Raw genomic sequence first — 22,188 nt, 5'->3', positions numbered from 1 at the left:
GTGAAGTTGCACTTACTTTATGAGGACAAGAACCAGATCGGCTTTTTAGTATCTAGCTAGCACTGTCCAACACACAGAAGGCACTCAATTAACTAACTTTACGACTAACTAAACATTACTTATGTAAATCACTGGGTTCCCTCAATATCAAAATACCTCAGAATTCTGCAGCTTGGGGGAGAAGATACAAAAAGAAAATAACTAATTAGGTACAAAATTACCAACGTCAAATATTATGTCTCCCTGAAGGTTCAAGACTATCATACTGTTTTATTCCATAAAAAGATTATCAGCTCCCTCAAAATAAATGAAGAACAGATTTCTTAAAATTTGTTGGAACTCCAAAATGCTTCTTAAAATCCCCTGCAAGAGTATCATCTCTTCTTCCTTAAAGTGAATTAAGGTATTTTTCACTGACCAGTCACAAACTTGGCAACATCTTCCACTGACGGATGTGCTCTTCTTTAGCTATCTTAGTTGTTTTTTGGATTTTTTTTTCATAATTTCCAAGCCAAAATGGCAAAAGGAACGTTAAGCATACTGTAAAAGGAATACTTCAGAAAAGTGATGGGAGCAGGCAAAACTCACAACAAATGAAATTTAAAAATGATTTACAGCTGTGGCAGTTTGAAAACTAACTTGTCTACTGGGACCAGACAGACAGACTTTTAAGGCTAGTCTGATAGAGAATGCACTAATTTATACTAGATCCAATTCTCTGAAAACAGCACAATACTAGATCTAGAATCTAGAATTTATGGGTATGTGTCCCAAACACCAGAAAAAGTACCTCTGGGCCCTTAATATGAATAGAGATGATTTAAAGATACACTACTTTAACTAAAGTACCCTCAAACAAATTTAATTTAGTAAAAAAGTATTTGTTTACTGTCAACAATGAAATCAAAGAGTATGGTTGAAATCTGAGTCCCTCAGGCAGAATTTTCAGAAGTTAGTCCTCTTTACCATTCTTAGTGAAAATTAAAAGCCTTTTTTTGGGCAGAATAATGGATTCCTAGACATTTTTATAACCATATCTGACCCCTGAACAACAGAGATATGAACAACAAAGATCTACTCATACAGATTTTTTTTCAATAAATATAGTACAGGACTATAGATTATTTTATGATTTTTCCCTTACCTTACTGTAAGAATATGGTAGATAATACATAAATAACATACAAAATATATGTTAACTGTTTGTTATTGGTGAAGTGAGCTATTAGTAGGTAATTTGTGGGGGAGTCAAGTTAGACACAGATTTCTGCAGGGGGTGGGAGGAGCTGTTGCTCTAACCCCCTTTGTGGCTCAAAGGTCAACTGTGTATAAGAATACCTAAAGGAGGAGACTGACTGGTGGCTATCTTAGGTATTCACTCTTCCTATCTAATTAACTATGTAACTGATCCTCCTTAAGTTCAAGTTCTAGCTGTTTTTAACATCTGGGGTTCTCAAGACATGAGATAATAGAGGACTATACCAAATACATTGACAGATTCATACGACACTCCATTTGAAGTATTCCTACTATCAAAACTATTGTACACTCCATACAATTAAATAGGATTTAATTTTAGTATCACTTAAAGACAGTATTAGGTAAGCTTCTAGCTCTTCAGATTCTAGAAGATATCCCAGTAAGCTAGTCCTGTCCAGAATTAAGTGGGCTTTTTTTTTAAAGTTTAGTTATAGCCTCTGGGAACCATTTCACATAAGAAAACACGCCAATGCCAAAAATACATTCATTTTGATATATCGAATCTATTTATATGTTACTTGTCATTCCCTATTAACAGAACCAAAATCTTTCACAAGCATACATTTTTCAAAAGCCTACCAATTCCTAACACTAACACACACAGACACACACACACACACACTCTCTGACCCAGTATTACATGTAACTTTCCTTGCCCAATTCCAAATTCCATTTTCCCCGCTCAAATGTGGCTTGCCAAGAAATAGTCAATACTTAGTGAATCAAATGTCAAAATAATTATTTCTCCTCAAGGTGAGTAAAATCTGCCCTTCTTTGTCCTCAAGTTCCTGACATTATCTGCATATTAAATTAGTATGAAATCTTAAGTTATGACTTTATGTAACTCCTTCATTTGTTATATCATAATTACAAGTGAACAATAATGAGATTATCACTAAACTAAAAAGATGTACTCAGGGGCACCTGCGTGACTCAGTCGTTTAGCATCTGGCTTCGGCTCAGGTCATGATCCCAGGGTCCTGGCATTAAGCCCTGCATCAGGTTCCCTGCTCAGCAGGAAGCCTACTTCTTCCTCTCCCACTGCCTCTGCTTGTGTTCCCTCTCTCACTGTCTCTCATTCTGTCAAATAAATAAAATCTTTAAAAAAAAAAAAAATTTTAAAAACATACTCAAAGAAACTTAAGATATAAACCAAATCATGCCTTAAAGTCAAAGACAAGCTGATTTAAATAGACAACTGTCCAGTTGCTATTAAAAACAACAGTGATACTTTAACCTGAAGTTCTAATACTTATCAAAGAAACTAGAAAAAACTGACATGAAACTTGAAGAATGATTGGATGTTTTAAGGAAATGTTTAAAGTTATGAATATCATAGCTATATAAGAAACCATCTTTGACCTACGTACACTGAAATATTTACAGATGAAAGTATATAATGTCTAACATTTGCTTGAAATTATATGGGACAGGGAAAAGTTGGGATTTGGATGAAACAGGACAGCCCATGGTTGAAGATGCAGGATAAACAGGTGGGAGTTCATTATACTATCGTATTTCTGCATTCATTTGAAAATTTCTGTAATACATTATTTCCCTCATAAGACTATATATTTCCCCACCAATGACTCATTTCACTGCCCATGTAACATTTTGTTCCAAAATTGTCTTTTAAAAAACCTCAGGGAGAATACATCGTGACAAAGAAATCATTTTTTAAAAATGATTTAAATGTCACATATATACAGAATAAACGGAAGCAACAAAAGGCAAAGATTTTCAAAAGAAGTACCATCAGGCAACATATCTCACAACTTATGGAGAATACAGTATAAGAAGAAAAAAATTAGGACAGTTAAAGAAAGTATTAGAATGAAGCTCAACAGGGTAGTCAATTGTGCACCACAGCAATAAATGAAAAGGTAAAGGACTTTGGGGAGACTCCAAGAGTATATTATACAACAACAAAAGAGTCCTCCTTTTAGCTCATAACATATGTACAGTAATAGCTGTATAATTAACATTAAAAGCGCCAAATAATTTCTATCCCATCCCACACATCATTCTTTCTAGAAATAACTATCTTTCACTAAGATGTATCACTTTTCTACCACATTTAAATGCTGTAACATTTCACCTAAGATATAGCACCGAATAACTAAAATGTGACCTTTGAAGCTCACTGTCTACTGAACAGCTATATAAATATACTGCTAGTAAGAAATCTTTCTTTAATCAAAGAAAATTTTGAACAAAATCAAATTTTGTTCAAAGAAAAATTTCTTTGAACAGCTATATATACTGCTGGTAAAAAAGAATCCATCTTAAAAAGTCATTTAGTAAGTCTAAGAAGGTCTTCTCTGGACTATTCTAAATTTGGATGATTTTGAGACTCCCCTAGCAAAGCCCTCTATCTAGTGGCAGAAAACTAAAAGTAGAGAAACAAAGTATGCATTTTTAAAGATAGTACTTACTTAAGAATGGTTTTTGCACTGCTGCAGTCTTCAAATCGGATGGAGTAACCAACTTCCTGGCCCAACATTACATCCATTTCATCAGCAACTCTCTGGGCCACACTCATTGCAGCAACTCTCCTGGGTTGGGTACAGGCAACTCCTCTCTTGGGTCCTGGTAATGATCGCATGTACTCCACACACCACTGTGGAATCTATCAAATAATTTCAAATTTAAATTAATTCTACTCTGCCTGCACATCAGGCATATTCAACATGTATTTTATTGCATTCCAATAATTTAAAGCAAAAATCAATTAGGCACACTACAAAGTATTAGGACTCTAACTTATAGCATGAGACCTCCAAGCCAAGAAGGGGTCATACACTGATGACATAATACTCCAGAGCAGGCTAGGTCCACTGAAGCTGTGCTAAATACGCTCTACAGCATCAAAGCATCAACTGTTAGATCATTAAACATTTCTCTATATACTGGAAAAAACCCAACTTATAAAAAATTCTACTTTATAACAAATGTGAGTTTCCACAAATTTTCTCAGAAATTATTAAATTCTTATATAATCTAGATTATAAAATGCAGGTGAAAATAGAAATCACAACCCTTGTGGTTATAAAGCTATGTCTTCTAAGTCAATTCAAATTTGGTTTATAAACCAGCAGAATCTAACCCCTATTCTTCTACTTTTGGGAGAAGTATGCACAATGGAACACCTCAGGTGCCATCTTAAAAGTCAATTTCAGTAACTGTCAATCTCAAACTCGATGGCACCTACAAAAGCAAGAAAAAACACCAACAAGCACAAGTTGGTTGGCTGCCATGACGACAGCGCATTTCTCCCTTGTTCCAGTATCAACAGAAGCTAACAGAACCTCTAATTTCATGACTCTTCACTCACTCACCTGGATAAGAACCACAGGAAAAATCTAAGTAATCACTATATTAAATGGGAATCCACTGCATTAAAGTCATGATGGGCCTCCATCAAAGCATCCAAAAGCTTGTCAAACTCAAATGCCACAGAAAATGCAGGTGGGGGTGGTTTTGGTATAAAGGATTACAAAGACACGTGAAGAATATTGGTTGTTGTACCATTGCCACATTTTAGTTAGGTTACTTCTGCAATTTGGGGATAACTGTTTTCACTTACAAATATCTAAAAGGGGAGAAGGGTGACTATATCACTTCTCTAAGAACTTAACAATGCATATCTTTAAAGGACTTAAAATGAACAGAAATAAATACTACCCTAAAAGAGAAGGGTCTCTCTAGGTCTATAAACCCACAAACCAAAGTTTAAGTGGTTTTCCAGCTAAGTTTTATATATTTATCTTCATTTCAGCAAGCCTTTTGCAAAGGCAAAATGCACTTTATAAGACCAAACAAAATGAAATTCAAACAAACATTTACCATTCAGTTAAAGCTATTTAAAACCATTTGGAATTCTCAAGGCAAGAATGTTCAAAGCTTTTTAAATTCACTCCAGTGAAATGGATAACCTGCTTCCACTTTAAAATCAAGATACAAACATTTTTGGCCAATTCAGCAGTTTTTGAACTCTGATCTCAGGACTTCTTTTTACTCTTAAAATAATCAAGGATGCCAAATAACTAACAGACTTTACTATATGAGGAAATTAAAACTGAAAAACTTTTAGAGTATTTATCAATTCCTAACAATAAAAACCCATCCTATGCTAACAAAAACATTTTCTATGAAAAATAATTACATCTTCCAAACAAAAAAAGAGAAGAAAAAATTAGCAGAAAGAATACATTGTTTTGCATGTTTGCATATCTCTAATGTCTGGCTTAATAGAAGACTGTTGGATTCTCTTGTCGGTTTCAATTTTGAATATATTGCACTATTTTTGTTTTGTTGGAAGTATATAAAGAAAACCCCAGGACCTCTGAGTTTCAGGAACCTTCCAGGTTTCCCAGACAATATTTGGAAAACGGCGCAGGCAATGCATCTATTCACATTTCTAAGAACATTATCCTGATTGGTCTTATTTACTCTCCTGATTTCTAATATTACCTGTAATACACTGACAATCCTAAATATGTTTCCCATCCTAACCTAGTGGTCATTTGCACTTGAGGAATGAATATTTTACTGGTATCCCAAATTCAACAAGTTCAAAACCAAAACTATTTCACATCTTCCTCCTATACTTATTAATCCCTCCTACGTCCGATCAGTAATATTAACATTCTAACTCCAATCTACTCTTTATTCTCCATTCTACTACCTCATAAGGAGTCAAATTTTTGTTATGACTTCCTACAGAGTCTGTCGTCAACATTCTCACTAGACAGGACATTTTTTGTAAAAATCCCTACTGAAAAGCTCTGATGGCTCCCCGATCTATAGCACGATACACTGAGGCTCAGCCTGCTGTTCCAGTCTCACCTGCCCCATCTCCCTCTTTATATACACCCTATATACTGGCCAGAACATACAAAGCTTTCTCTTCTCTGAACTGTGCCTCCGCTCACCCTGAACTGGCTTTAGTTTCTTACACATGGATAACAGTATGAACATACCAAGTTGCAATGTAAAATGACTTTTACTGTGAGTCTCAGTCAAAAGTTAAGAGTCAATACTTTAGATTCTGTTTGGAGGGTCTCATTTTCTGACAGGCATAAAAAGATAACTAAAATGGCTTGCTCTTAATGGTTTTGAGTAAAAAACTTTAATAGGAGCACGCCAAAAAAACACTTGGGTGAAATTCACTAAGCTGTTCAGCTTCCCTCTGAACTACCGGAATGGCCTGCGATTTTAAGTACCAAAGCAAACAACAAAAAACACTACAAATATTCATCCAAATAATCACAAACCTCTCATTTTGAAATCACTTGACCTTCCACATTAACTGCTACTAAAGAAACTCATCTCTGAAACAAAGTTAACCACGTAAGAACAGGAAAATGAAATAAATATAACTTTGGCTATAAAACAAAGAGACAAAGCTTTAAATACTGAGCCCACCTAAATCTACTATGTAACCACAGGCAACTCACTAAACCTCTAAGATTCTTGCGAATCTCAGGCTCATTTTGCTCATCTGGAAAATGGTGATTAACAACTTCCTTATAGTGTTCTTGAGACAAATACAAAGGATACAGTGCCTAGCTTTATCCAATTCCTAATTAAATAAATTAGTACTATGCAAAGCAGATAAATCAGCTGAAATAATTCTTTTAAAATACTAAATCTTCAAAATAAGTTGTATCTTTTCACACATTTAAATTTCCGTAAGATGATAAAAATAAACCTATCAGTTTCAGTTCCGAAATCAACACTAAGTTTTCTTTTCTTATAAAGAAAAACTATATTCACTAAGGCTCAGTCTTTAAAAGCCTTCTATTCTGATTGCCACTGTAGCCTTCAAAATGTCTCCACGATATATCCAAATTGATAGGTTTGTGGTATATGGAACTTAAAAAACAACAACAACAATGGTAACTTGCACATGCAGTATGCTTAATTATTATAAACATGTATCACAGGTAAATAAACATGGAAAACAAGCCAGGAAAAAACACAGTATAGTAATATTGATTTCTACATAGTAAGAGGACTTACTAAATTCATTTCAACACTTATGGATTCTCCAGATTTTTTACAATGGCCAGGGACTACTACTTCTGTAATCTCCTTGAAATTTTTAACTGGTGGTTAGGCTCAAGCATACAAAAATATGGTTAACACCTCATTCATAGCAGGAAATGCAAATTAAAAATTACTGAAATACCATTTTCATCAATCAGATTTGTAAAAATACAAATTCCATAGTATAATCCTTTGGATCTACCTCCTCATGAAAAACAACCATTAGAAGCAGCCTAGAGGTCTATAACATGGACCCAGTAAACTACGGCTCATCCATTTTTAAAAATATCCTAGATATATTACTAACAAGACACTAGTGCTTACTGCTATGTATCTGGGGGTAGTGTGTAACTAGATATATGTGGAGATCATAGGTAAAGAGACTTTATTTAGCTCTTCCATTTTTTAAAAAAAGGATAATATTCACCCAATTCAAGACAATTACAAAACAAAACAAACAAACAAACAAGATTAACAAAAATAAAACTGCCTCAATGGTTCAAACCTCTACACTCAAGCAATGGAAAACAAAACTTGTACCTCCAAATTTGTACCACCCAAGAGTCAAAGTGGTCAGAAAGCATCATTCTGCCACACTTAACGTTAACAAAACAGCACTGCTATTTTCCTCTAGACTCAGGAAAACAGACACTCCCTACAAGATTCCCACTGTGTGTCAGTCACTAAAAAGTGCTAAACGTCAAAGTAGCTATTCTTCGGGATGTTCTACCAGACAATGTAAAGGGCTACTAGGATCAAATAAGCAACATTAAGTAAACATGAACATTAATATAGTATATATCATGGTATACAATAATAACTCACCTGTGTTGTTTTACCAGACCCAGTCTCACCAACCAGTACAAAGGACTGATGTCTAACCAGAATATCTGTAAACCTATCTTTGTATTCCCAAACAGGGAGCTGAAGCCGTTTCTTTAGAATATCATAGTAACGAGGAGTATGGGGTAGGTTGGTAAAAGGATTAATGCACTGTGGAAGTGATGTGTGTCCTGCATGTCCGGTGTGTGTTGAATGAGCAGAATGTGTCGAATGTGTTGAATGTGCAGAGTGGGTTGAGTGAGCTGAATGGGAAGCTTTTAAAGGTGGTAATCCAGCACTGATAAGCATAGCATTAGTCGAAGCTCGCAATTCCTTCTCCTTTTCTTTCTCCCTTTCCCGCTCTCTATCTCCTCTATCACGTTCTCGGTCTCGATCTTTAGACCGATCTTCACGATCCCGGTCACGATCTCGATCCTTCCTAAAAATAAAAATTTAGAATTCAGATTCTGAATTTTACCAAAATGTTCTTGGCAGTGTTATAGTCACAACAGAAATATGCAACAACCAATAAACCAATGCAAAACTCAATAACGAAAAAGACTTTATGGACATTGGGGTGGGTAGGGCTATGGTGAGTGCTGTGAAGTGTGTAGGTCTGATGATTCAGACCTGTATCCCTGGGGCAAATAATACATTATATGTTTATAAAAATAATTTTTAAAAAATAATGAAAAAGACCTTATAATCAAGAATTCTCCATGCCTCATCCATAAACATCTTTCCCTCTTTAATGAGACCTCAAGTTCTCTAAAGGGACAGTCTCTTTCCACACCTTTAACCACCAGCTGAGATAACACAAGTCTGAGAAGTCAGACTTGATGGTGTAAAATCCCTTCCTACTTAGCAGAAGTTAAAGACTGAGGGCAAGGTGGGGAAAAGGTAGGAATAAATAAAGCAAAAAAGATGGTATCACAAATTTCCCCAGATTTTCCTTCAAGTTACATGAAAAGGTATGTTTCAAATTCAAAACAGCTTCTGGACACAAAGACAATTCTATTTCCCTAATGGTAATACAAATATGAGTTAATAAAAGACTGTAGGTGAGTTTGCTTTCGAGTTATACTTCAGAGCACTTTCCCAGTTTTATTTACTAAGCATGTATTTGTCCTACAGAAAAACTAAAATTAAAACACTCGCATTCTTTTGTCTTCATTTGCACAACATCCTTAACAGCAACTGCAAAACTTTGTAAACCTATGTATATTTTGGACATTCGTCAAGTGAAATACAACCATTAAAAACAAGCTTCACTGAACAAAAGTAAGTTGTTTTAAAATGTTAAAATTTTGCAGATGGCCACTGTATTAATTCTAGGTCAACTTTAAGTACTCAATGCTAGTATCTACTTCCAGTTACCACACATGATTCCTAATAAAATAATAATTTTTAAATAATCTCTGCTTATTTATTCTACTAATCCAGTTTACTTCAAATCAAATCCTACAGCAAACTTGCCACAAAGTATCTGGACCCAGACCTAAATAGTGAGGCAAAACAGAGCTGTAAAGACAAGCCACTTAACACGTCATTACTCCTTATCCGTAAGCCACAGAAGACATACAAATTTTCCATGCACCAATTATCAGTAGCCGAGTAGGAAAGACCATTCATTCTTTATGACAGCACATCAGCAGAACAACAGAAAACCCTAGATAAAATACAGCTAAAATTCTAGAGCCAGCAGGAATTAGGTTGGTTCCCCAATTACAGAAATAGTAAGTAGACCAACTGTATTTTATTTTGTCCCTCCTAAAATATAATTGTATTCCAGAGGAATTTAAAGAAAAGCTTTATTATGTATATAAACATATACACACACCTTTCACATATATATTTTCATAGAGCCATATATACATACTTTTCATATAAATATAAAATACATATATAAAAAGTGATCCTTTCTCCCATCCCTCTGTTCACCTTCTACAGAATCACAGGACATATAAGCCATGATTGAAGACTTACATCCCACTTCACACAAAGAGAAAGGAAGTCAAAGGGGGGAAAAAATAAAAACCCAAAAGATAACCTAATAAACACATAAAATCAAGTCTCAGAACTCACAACTTCCTGGACTATCTTTGAAATATGCCATCAACCATCCTTGCTTTGTTTACCTCATTCCGCCTCTGGTCTAAAGTATCATTAATTATTTATATTGCCCCAAATGTGAATGGCAAAGTTTCTAACAGGGTACACAGAAATGTGCCCAGCAAAGTGAGAAGCACTGTAGCCATGAATGGTTCAAAGACCATGTATATTAAAGGTCACAGAACATAAAAGAACCCTTAAAGAACATCTGGCCTAAATGCAAAGGATTCATATTTCTAGTACTCTAGGAGTGGGGTGGGACAGAAGACCATTATATGACCACCAGGAAACAATATGACAAAAATATAAGTTTTATGAACTTCTACACTCCCAGCACCAGGCACTTAACATATGAACCTAACCTTTCCAGAGTTATAAAATACAGGGAAGGGAGAGTGATCAACAAAGTAAATCATAACACAGTGCTTTGTATAGTAGTATCTATACAGATATGTTTTTAAAGGGCCTACTTCACCAGAAACTTCATTACCAAAAATAACCACAGCAAAGGGAGCATAAAATACATCCTAAGGACACAAAGATTTAACTGCTGAGAAATAGGGGCAAAAATAAAAAAGGAGCACTGAGATCACAACTGTACAACCACTGGCAAGATGTAAGCCTCAACTTACTATCTGCAAAGAGATAAGTTTTAATAAAATAGCCTGAGATTAAAATAAGAAAGCAAGAGGAAGGATGCAGAAACCAAATCCAATCATCCTGCCTATCATTCAAACTATCTACTTTCAATGAGGGAGGATAAAAATCAAAATACAGCTATGGAGGGCTCTCTCAAATCCATTACTTCATAAATAATAAATAGACTACCATGTATAAGTTTTCTTTTCCTTTTTTCAAAGTTATTTATTCAAGAGAGGGAGAGAGACAAGACAGAGCAACAAGCACTCTGGCTGAGCATAGAGCCCAACTCGGGACTGGCTCCCACAACCCCTGACATCATCACCTGAGCCGAAATCGAGAGTCTGGGGCTTAACCCACTGAACCACCTGGGCAACCCGCCTGTTTTCTTTTTTTAAACAGGCACTTTCATTATACAGGAGTTTTACTGTTAAAAAGATTTACTCATTGAGATATGATGCTTAAAAACTGACTAAAAAACAGTGTTTTATTGATCACACAGCCACAATCCTGGCAGGTAGACACAGTTATGACACAGTTTTTAAGCACGTTTCTTAACTATCTCAGCTCAATCTTGGCTCAGCACTGAAGCTAACTATATGACCACAGTTATGTCTTTCCTCGTCTATAAAATGTGGCTATTCACAGATCTTGTGCAGTATTTCAAGAATTAAGTCAGTACATGTAACGCACTTAAAGTTGTGCCTGAGACAGTGTAAATGCCTGATAAATATTGCATATCACTGAAGGGTTTTTTTTTAATTTAATTACAATACCGTATTAAAATTCTACATGGAGTAACAGGCACTACAGTACTGCTAATGAAGATGTAAAAACTGGTTATTTTTATTTATTTATTTATTTTTAAAGATTTTATTTTTTTTTTTGTCAGACAGAGAGCACAAGAAAGGGAAGCAGCAGGCAGGAGAAGTAGGCTCCCCACTGTGCAGGGAGCACGACACGGAACTCCATCCCATCCATGAATCTGGAAGCATGACCAGAGCTGAAGGCAGCTGCTTAACCGACTGAGCCACCCAGGCATCTCAAAATCAGAATATTTTAAATACACACTGCTTTTTCTCTGGCAATTTCACTCCCAGAACTTTCCTGAAGGATATAAGTATGCAAATATGTATACATAAGGATATCCTCCATCCCTTTCACTTGTAAAACAATAAAGACTGGGAAACTAACTAAACACCAAAGAGGAGAAAACTTGGTAAGTTACGACACCCCTTTATGAGTGGAATGTTATATAGCAAATGAAAAAGATAATGTACACCTATTCTAATTTGATACATTTCTTAGTAATTAAAAATCAAAGCACAAAACAACCCATATTGAAACATTTCATCTATATTAAATATTGCAGTTTGTATTTGTGAATAAACATGCAAAGACTAAAAACAATGTTCATTGAGTGGTTAAAGATAAGGATGAAGATTTCAGGGAAATTTTTGCTTTTCTTTATTTCTTTATGTATGAACATTTCTTGTATTCCCTGGGGCAAATTGCTTAACCTCACCTGTATCATAGGGCTGTAATGAAAAAGTGCTTATATACATACAGCACCCAGAATAGTTTTGGGAGCACAGTATGTACTCTACATATGCTATATTTGTCTCACTTTTCCACAATTAAGAAAAAAGCGCTTATTAGGAAGTACTCTCCAAAACAAACCTAAAATTGAAAAGTGTCCTTACTTTCACAAAGTTTTCCATACGTCAGTTGTCTTTTTCTTAGTAATTTTCTAAAGCAAAATTTGTGGGATAATGAAAAAATAGTAATGTCAGTATGTAACAGAAGCTTTCAACTTCTTTACCTGACCTCCAAACAAAAATACAGCAAGAATAAGAAATGCCATATAGTTTGGGACTTGAATCTAAATGAAATCTCCCACCAAATTACTGTCCTTTTCAGTATTGGGGAACGAACCAGGCATGCTCAGCAGTGAAGTTCATAGGACTGGCAAGCTTCTCTCCCTCAGATAAAACCACTTGTTAATAACTACGAGGGTTTAAAACAAAAAAACAAAAAAATACTCCCCCTACTTCAAGACCGCATGGCAGGTAGGGAGAGGGTGGTTGGGTTATGGACATTGGGGAAGGTATGTGCTGTGGTGAGTGCTGTGAAGTGTGTAAACCTGGTGATTCACAGACCTGTACCCCTGGGCCTAATAACACATTATATGTTAATTTAAAAAAAAAAAAAAAAGACTGCATGGCAGTCAACAAAAGGGACTTTCAAAATTATCGAACTGGCGGCAGCAGGGGGAGGGGAGAACCCAAGTACTATTAACAAATGTAACCCACTGCTAAAGAATTAGTTGTATGAGAAATGATACAGAAATGTTTATACAAATTTCTCTCCAGAATTATCTCAGAACTTGGACTTTACTTCAAAAATGAACTCTCCTTTACCAACAGGCAGATATGATATAATACCCAAGAGAATCATAAGGTCACCATCCTATACCTAAAAAAAATCCTTTTTTACTAAGGCTGTTTTGCAAGAAAAAGGGAGCAATACACACACACACACACACACACACACACACACACACAGAGCCACTGATCCCAAACACACAAATATGAATGCACGCACGCACGCACACACACACACACACACAAATAAATGAATTCACTGCATCCCAGTGTCTTTTGTTCCAATCTGAACTCTTGTGAAAGACATCAGTTGCATCTTAGCCAGGTGACATGACTATTTATTTTTACTCCCAGGAACCAAGAACCAAGTGTTCCCTACTTTACCAACCCATTACAAATGTCATTAAAATAGGCGGCACTGACTTAACTACAGCCATATTCTATGCTGTAATGGAAAAAAGCAAGAGGCTAAAAGTGAGAATGAAAAGATCAAGGTTCTAGATCGAGCTGTACACTGTGTAAGGTTGCACAAGCCACCTTAACAACTCTGCATCTCCATTTGTCATCCCTTGAGTGGATGATGATTACACTCTCTAAAGTAACTTCCAGCTCTAAAGGAGTCTTTAACCAAAAACGCTGAAGTTTTGCTGGGGGATGGGGAGGAGAAGATCCTAAAGAGAGAAAACTAATAACCTAAAAAGAAAGAAAACTAATGTCTAACATTGCAAACTAAAAATTTTACAAGATTAAAATGTGATATACTTTTGCTTTCCACATTCAATACATAGGAAGGTATTAAAAAGTACACCCTTTCCCAAGCTTACACTCCAGAGACACACAGACACTCAGATACTGGAAACCAATAGAAATGAAAAACTTTGGGAGAACAAAAATTCATAGAACTTATATGATAACGTGACACAGTGATTCCTTACATTCTTTACACACACACAATTAAATTACGGAAAGTATTTGGATATGCACACTTCTGTTTTCTGACCTGAACTACCCAAGTAATTCTCTTAACTTCAGGAATGAAAACACACAACGGTCGAGAAATGATTTTGATGAAATTGCTAGTAAATTGTTAAATTCCTCTGTAACTTTCAGGAAATGCTACAGGAAAGCAATCTGAAACACCAAGAGTCTAAGTGTTTCAACTCCCTAACAATCTCCCCACGGGCGACATTTTCCTAAAATACTAAAGACATTTTTGAGAAGTGTCTGCATGTTTCCAAAGCTACTAATGAAGGAGTGGGGATATAAAACAAAAACTTCTTAAAGGGGGAAAAAATCCCTTCTAATTCCCATCCCACGACTGCCCAATAACCACTGTTTCAGCCAAAGCAGGAAATAAAGGAGATGGCGGGAGCGTAGGCAGAGAGCGGAAGTTTGCCTACTATCTACTTTGAAGTGTTTGAATGGACTGAGGCACAAGCTCTCCCGCCAAACTACAAATGCAGCGGCTCCAAACTACCAGCCCTCCAACCCATCAGGTGTACTCCACGTTTTCGTGTCTCCCTGTAGGCCCTCTACTCTCCCTTCCCCGAGAACTCTCCTGCACGCCTCACTCGACTCCCGCCACCCCCATCTCAACCTACACAAGAATCCACGCGCTTTCCTCACTTTCTGCCCCCTGCCTTTCTCCATGGAGGGCACCCAGCCGCCCCCCAAAGACCTCTCCGCGGTCGCTCTGCCGTAGAAGTACCTGCTGCCCTTGGAAGGGAATACTCCCGCCGAGCCCTCCCCCACCTTCTCCCCCGGCTCCAGACATCACCCGGGAACCCAGACCACGAGGTGCGTGACTCCCTCCCGCTTGCTCCCCACGAAGTGACTCTGGCTCGGCTCCGGGAGGAGGTGCCCTCGTGGCCACGCAGGCCTCTCCACCCTCCCGATTGGGCCGGGCAGCGGCCGCGCCACACATCTCCCCGCGCCCTTGCCCAGCCGAACACCGGGAGTGGCGCCGCTCTCACCGACCCGCCGCTAGTGAGCCGAGCCCAGAGGGAAACAAAGGGTCGAGCTCCAAGGCCCGTGGCTAGGCCGATCCTGGCCCGCTCTCCTCCGGGACCCCAACAAAGCCCGAGCCGCTGCCTCGCGCCCCCGGCCTGGCTTACCCATCGGTCCCCGCACGCTTCTTGCCGGAGGGGTAATCCTCCCCCAAGTCCAACCGGTGCCGCTTGGACATCTTCGGACTTTGCGAGCGGGCGGTTATGAAGGAAGAAGAAAAAAAAAGAAGCTGGCGGCTGTATCTATATAGTCGAGGGCAGCTACTTAACTCTGGAGGACCCCCACCCCTCCCCGCTACAACAGCCTACACCGTGCGGCCGGAACCAGGAGCTAAAATGGCGGCGGCGACGAGGGCTGGGCCTGCGCGCGCGCTTCCGCAGCGTGCTGTGCGTGCCGTGCGTGCATGCGTGCGTGGTGCGCGCGCACGCATCGGAGGCGGGAACTCCAGGCTCTTCCTGCAGCGGTCTCGGTGACCCGCCCCGCTTCTGCTTCTCGGGCCTCTAACCCCGTCCGTGGCCTCTTAGCTTGCAGTGTGGCTGTTCAGAGGAGTAATACCCTATGGCCTTCTTTCCCCTCTGATTTAGGAAATTGAAAGAGAAGAAAGTCTAGTCCCAGTTAAGAAAGTCTGTTCATCTCTATTATCCTGGCTTCAGGGGAATCTGACACCATGAGAGGTTGAGAAACTAAGATCATACAGCTAGATGATAAGGTGCGGAGTCAGAATTGGAACCCACTATTTTGTAACTCTCAATCTTGAACTTACAGCCACTGACCTAGACCCTTTCAGTTATATTAAGGAAACTGAGGTGAGAAAATATAAGGACTTGCCTTCATGCATTTTGCCCTTTTTTTTGCCTAGCAAGAATAACATACGTTCAACCTGTAGATGTTTTTTACTGGAACAGAAAATTGGCAGTAAGGGTATAATTCGCTTTTTTTTTTCTTTTTTCCTCTGTGTGACTGTAATGTGATTCCACAGTATTAACCCTACTTCTGACCTCAGTCTTAAAGTAACACTGCAAGGTAGGTGTTATTCTATAAATGTGGACACTAAGGCTGAGAAAGGTAAGTCACGTTGTCATAATAGCTGTCCCTAAAGCCACAGCAAACTGTTAGGGTTAAATGACTCTTACGACTTTTGTGGATCTCTGCCCCCAGGGCATATCAGTTTCCCAGCTTAAGGGCTACTATTAAGTACTTTAAAATTTCAAAGAAATGATGAGGGAAAAGGTTAGAATTGTACCTGCAGAAGTGGCTCACTCAGGGACACCTGGGTGGCTCAGTTGGTTAATTGTCCACCTTTGGCTCAGGTCATGATCTCAGGGTCCTGGGATTGAGCCCCACATCTGGTTTCCTGCTAAGTGGGGAGTCTGCTTCTCCCTCTCCCTCTCCCTCTGCCCCTCCCCCCGCTCATGCTCTCTCTCACTCTCTCAAATAAAATAAATAAAATCTTTAAGAAAAAAAGTAATAAGTGCCTCACCCTAAGAGGCATCAGCCTGGCATAAAAATGCAAGGAGACTTGGTAAAGGAGGAACTGAAATCAAAATGGTGATGCTTCTGCCTTGGGCTTAGGGTATACCTAAAGAAAACAGTACTGTAATCGTGTTGTAATCTGAATGAAGAAAAGCCATACTTACCAAAAGATAGTGGCCTTTCTAGAATCTATAATAAGGAGAACAAAGAGCCAAAATCTGCTAGAATGTTCACAGTGCTGGTGAAAAGGGGCAGAGTACTGTGCCTAGATGATCCAACCTAGATTTTCAGATAGAATTGTCTGTAGACTAGAGAAGAGCTGCCTACCAGGTCCCTACAGCTTTTTGGAAATGCCAAAGAATATTTCCTTTATACCATCTCTTTGTCCACTAGATAACCATCTGATCTATCATTTATCTATGGCATAAATTTATTCACCTAGAGAGAATGTCTTATGCAGCTAACTAGCACCAGGTGTCCAGCCAGAGATGCCTTCCAACCTAAACTAATAAATAATCATGATAATAGCAAACACATATAAAGAATTTACTGGGTACCAGACACTGTTTCTTATATATTTTAACCTACCTGACTCTTACAACAACTTTGAGCTGGGTGCTATGAGTTAGACTCCTTCACAGGTGAAGAAAATGATGTACAAAACAGGGTAAGCACTGTGGTCAAAATGACCGTTTCCCAGATAGTCTTTGTGCATAAGTGCCATGCTGTGCTGCTGCTGATGATAAATAAGGATTCTCATTCCACACTGTTCTAGGGTTTGGTTACTGAGGATAAGTTCCACCAGTCTGGCAAACTCAATGTGAACTGATAACCTGAAGTTTGTCCCTTGTGCAAGGGGAGAACTCCTTTACGGAACTCTCCATGGACAAGTTAGGATTTGGAAGGTTTGCAACCAGCCTGATTACAAAGCCACACTATTAACTGATACACTTCATCACTATTATCTATCTTAATTACTTCATTTACATAGTTGCTCAATGAGTATTTATTAAAGATACATGTCAGGCATTGAGTTTAGTTCTGGGGATGCTGGAGAGGACAAATTAGCCATAGTTCCTGCCTTCATGACACTTATCGGAGGAAGAGAGGTGTTGAACAGCTAAATACAAAAAAAGCTATGTCATCTGTTACAGCTCTGATAAGTGCTAAAAGGGCCAGACCCTTTTAGTAAATGGTAAAGACAGTTTTATAACTTGGCAAATTCCAAGGGTTTAGAAGTTACCTCTCAGGAACCAGGAACAGTATTATATAACAGTGTCACAGCCCTTTTTTTTTTTTTCCGCTCTATCTGATCCTGCTGTCCTTTCTTCCCTTCCACTGTTGTTGATCCTAAGTGTAATCCTTAGTAAACTTCCTGAACACTCATCTTTGCTTCTGTTTACTGTTCATGGAACCGAACTTAAAAGATTTGGTGCCAGGAATGGTCCAAGAAAGCAGACACTCTGATTGCATTTTGGGGTTAGCCATTGGTCACCGGCCACAATGAATCAGTGGTGATGGGTAGAACAAAGCAACCACAAGAAAGCAGGTTAACTTAAAAGTTTCACCTGTGATGTAATGGGAAAGAGTGGTGTATAATGAAAGAACATACTGTCAAAGAAGAGGGGAAATGGTATCTGTAAGCACAAAGGATGTCATGGCTACTACCAAATGGAATTGATGCTAGGAAGAGCTAACAATGATTAGAGTGGTAGATCTACAATTCAAAGTGAAGTGCAAAAACTAGAAGACCTTCTGGGAGCTTATGAAGAAGTTCTGATCTCCTGCAGTGGGAAGACAGAGAAAATGGGGAACTAATCCTAGACTTAAATAAACATAACAGTATGAGAGCCATGTGGAAACTTGCAAAGTCTAAACTCTCCAATTAGGAAGGGGTGATATGTCAAGGTCAAGGCCCTCATTGGGAAATAGCAGAACTGTGACACACTGGGATAGGGACATTTAGGTTCATATGCCCAGACAATCTGGAATCCCTAAATTCCCTTCAAGCTGCTGAGCCCACCCAAATGCCCCACTCCACCCTATTAAAAGCTAGTGCTCCTTGCTTATAAATTAATGAGAGGCCTCCTCTCTGCAGGATAATAATGCACTTCTCTCAGGATACACCTACACTCCCCCCACTGATTTGTTGGCAATAATTAAAGTGAAGTCACAACATATGATATTCCAGGGGCATCCTAGGGCCAATAATATTGGAAAGTGACCCTACCCCAAAGAAGCTGTAGGACCTAGCTCACAGGTACTTACAGGAGCCAGGAGATTATACATGGCAACCACTACATTTAAGTGTAATTGCTGTGTTAAGAGAGGAGAGAAGATAGAATCATATAAAATGCTCAGGGAAAACCAGAGAAGGCAGACAAAAGAAGAGGTGTAAAAAGAAAGAAAAAAACTATAATGAATAGAAAACAGTTACAAAATCAACCTAGGTAAAGAAGAAAAATGACTTACTCAAAAAAAATGGGCAAAGGATTTGAATAGACATTTCTCCAAAGAGGACACACAGATGACTTATAAGTACATGTAAAGATGCTCAACATCATTAGTCATTAGGAAAATGCGAATTAAAACCACAATGAAGAGCCATTTTTACACCCATTAGGATGGCTATTATAATAAACAAAACAAGTATCAGCAAGGTTGTAGAGAAATTGGAGCCCTGGTGCACTGCTGTTGGGAATGGGGTAGCCACTATGGGAAACAATATGGTGATTCCTCAAAAAATTAAACATAGAATTACCATAGGATCCAGCCATTCCTCTTCTGGGTATGTACCCAAAAGAACTGAAAGCAGGACTTGAATGGACATTTAGCAACATTATTCACAATAGCCAAAAGGTGAAAACAACCCAACTGTCCATTAATAGATGAATGGATAAAGAAAATGTGGTGTATACATACAGTGGAATATTATGTAACTTTAATAAGAAATTATTTAACTTTAATAAGAAATGTACACATCTATGTGTACAACATAGATGAACCTTAAAGGCATTATGCTTAGTGAAACAAACCAGACACAAAAGGACATGTATTATATCATTCTGCTCATATGAGGTACTTACAGTGATCAAATTCGTGAAGATGGGAAGTAGAATGGTAGTTGCCAAGGGCTGAGGAGAGGTAGAAATGGGGATTTCTTGTTTAATGGTACAGGTTTTCTGTTTGAAATCTGAAAAAGTTCTAGAAACAAGTACATGCACATCAATGTGAATATACTTAATATCACTGAATTGCATACTAACAAATGGTTAAAATGGTAACCATTATGTTGTATATATTTTACCACATTATAAAGGAATGAGAGAAAGAAGGTCAAAATTGTTGCCTCCCTTCAAGATCTAAAAGATGGATGGGGGGTGCCTGGGTGTCTCAGTCGTTAAGCATTTGCCTTTGGCTCAGGTCATGATTCCAGGGTCCTGGGATCGAGCCGTGCATCCAGCTCCCTGTTAGACGGGAAGCCTGCTTCTTCCTCCCCAACTCCCCCTGCTTGTGTTCCCTCTCTCACTGTGTCTCTCTCTGTCAAATAAATAAAATCTTTAAAACAAACAAATAAATAAAAATATATAAATAAGTAAATAAAATCAACAAGTATAATATGTAAATAAATATATATAAATAATAAATAAATAAATAAATATAAAAGATTAATGGGTGATAGTCTCTGTCATACCTCCATTTAATTTACTGGTCAGGCCTCTGCCAAATCCAGACAAATTTTGGAGAATGGCAACTGAATATCACAAACCTAACTAAATAGCATCCCCAATTTTAGCTGCTATGTCAGTTGTGTCATCTTTGCTAGAGCAGATTAGCATGGACTCTGGCTATGGTAAGCAGCAATGATCCAGCAAACTGACTCTTTCTATCCCAATCCAAAGAAAAGAAACAATTCACATTCCTTTGGCGCATGCAACTGTGTCCATTTATAGATTTGCCCCAGTGCTATGTTAAAACTCTGCTGCCCTCTGTCATAACATAGTCCAAAGAGACATGAACCAGCTGGACCTCCCACAGAATATCACAGTGGTCTGGGAAATTGATGACATCATACTAGCTAGACCAAATAAACAACGGCTAGGAGATTGAAGGCCTTGGTAATTCACATGCATTCTTGAGGGAGACAAACCTTTAAAGATTCAGAAGCAGGATGCCTGGGTGGCTCAGTTGGTTAAGCATCTGGCTCAGGTAATGAACTCAAGGTCATGATATCAGGGTCATGAGATTGAGCCCCATGTTAGGCTCTGTGCTGGGCGTGGACCCTGCTCAAGATTCTCACTCTCTCACTGCCCCTTCCCCCTAAAAAAGACAGAGAGAGAGAGAGCCTTCCACGTAAGTAGTATTTTAGAGTCTAGTGAACTTCACTGTGTGGGGACATCTCTTCCTTGCCATCACGTGCAAGGAGCACAGTGCCTGCTAGGTAGGTCTCTTCAAGTTCTGGAAGCAATATATCCAAAAAAATACTGCTCCAACTCACATACTAGGTAACAACTCACATACCAGGATGCATTTTTTTCAAGGGGTCCATAGTGAGAAAGGACTGCCACAGGTCCAGGCAAACAGGTAGCCTCTTGGACCATAGAGCCTAGCAGATCCTACAGTATTAGGGGCATCAGGGATGGAAAAAGATGATCTGTGGATTTTCTGTAACCCCTGTTGGAGAATCACAGTATAGATCCACAGGTTCTGGAACAAAGCCATTATCAACTGCAACACAGAATTACACACCTTTAGAAAGACAGCTTTTGGAATACTACCGGGCCTTGCTTGAGACAGGTACCTCATTATTGAACATCAAGTGACCAAGACACTAAAACAGCCCCTCATGTTCTAGGTTCTATCACATTCTCCCCACCGTAAGGTGAGATAGGCCCAGATGGAAGAGGTACCTCTAGGATTTAACATCAATAAAACTAGAGAGCTCAAGAGAGCTGTGTAAGAACAGGTAGTAGACATGTAGCTCAATCAACCACCACCGTTAGATGCCGGCTCTCCCTCAGCTCTGATGTTGTGCTGGGCCCAATTTATATCGGCTCATGAGAGCTCGTTGTTAAATTTTCAGGAATGTTGCCGTCCTGTTGACATCACGTAGATAGTTTGAAACTGACGGTAGTAGAAGTATTTATTCCATGCAAATGAGCGAATGCTACAAATCACATATTTTTATGTGGTTTTATCGCCTTTTATCACCTTTTCAGAAAGGCGATATTTTATCGCGTTTTCAGAAAGCTGGTTGTTAAGTATTTACCAGTAGACCACTGCTCAACTCACATTTCAATGATCAGTTGATATAAGAAGGAAAAGCCTGAGATGGATTCCCAAATGGCTCGACAGTGGCTGCACTGCTGCCTCATTCAGCATGATTTTGAAAGATTCCCCACTTTTCATGGAAAGAAGTGGCCTGAAATGAGAACATGTG

General features: G+C 38.5%; 1 protein-coding gene across 1 annotated transcript in view; it reads right to left on the bottom strand.

Annotated features, from left to right (window-relative positions):
* Window positions 1–15,633, bottom strand: part of LOC111148954 (DEAH-box helicase 15) — a 56,855-nt gene extending 41,222 nt beyond the window's left edge. The window contains exons 1-3 of the mRNA XM_022505791.1: window positions 15,383–15,633; window positions 8,137–8,572; window positions 3,696–3,889 (exon numbers count right to left, since the gene is read on the bottom strand). Of these exons, the coding sequence (XP_022361499.1) occupies window positions 3,696–3,889; window positions 8,137–8,572; window positions 15,383–15,453 (701 nt within the window). The 5' untranslated portion in view covers window positions 15,454–15,633. The remainder of the gene's footprint in view (window positions 1–3,695; window positions 3,890–8,136; window positions 8,573–15,382) is intronic.
* Window positions 15,634–22,188: the final 6,555 nt, after the last annotated feature.

The sequence above is a fragment of the Enhydra lutris genome, unplaced genomic scaffold, assembly GCF_002288905.1.
Source record: "Enhydra lutris kenyoni isolate GAN:26980312 unplaced genomic scaffold, ASM228890v2 scaffoldscaffold21, whole genome shotgun sequence".
In the NCBI taxonomy this organism is placed as follows: Eukaryota; Metazoa; Chordata; class Mammalia; order Carnivora; family Mustelidae; genus Enhydra; species Enhydra lutris.
This window is presented reverse-complemented; position numbering and strand designations above follow the sequence as displayed.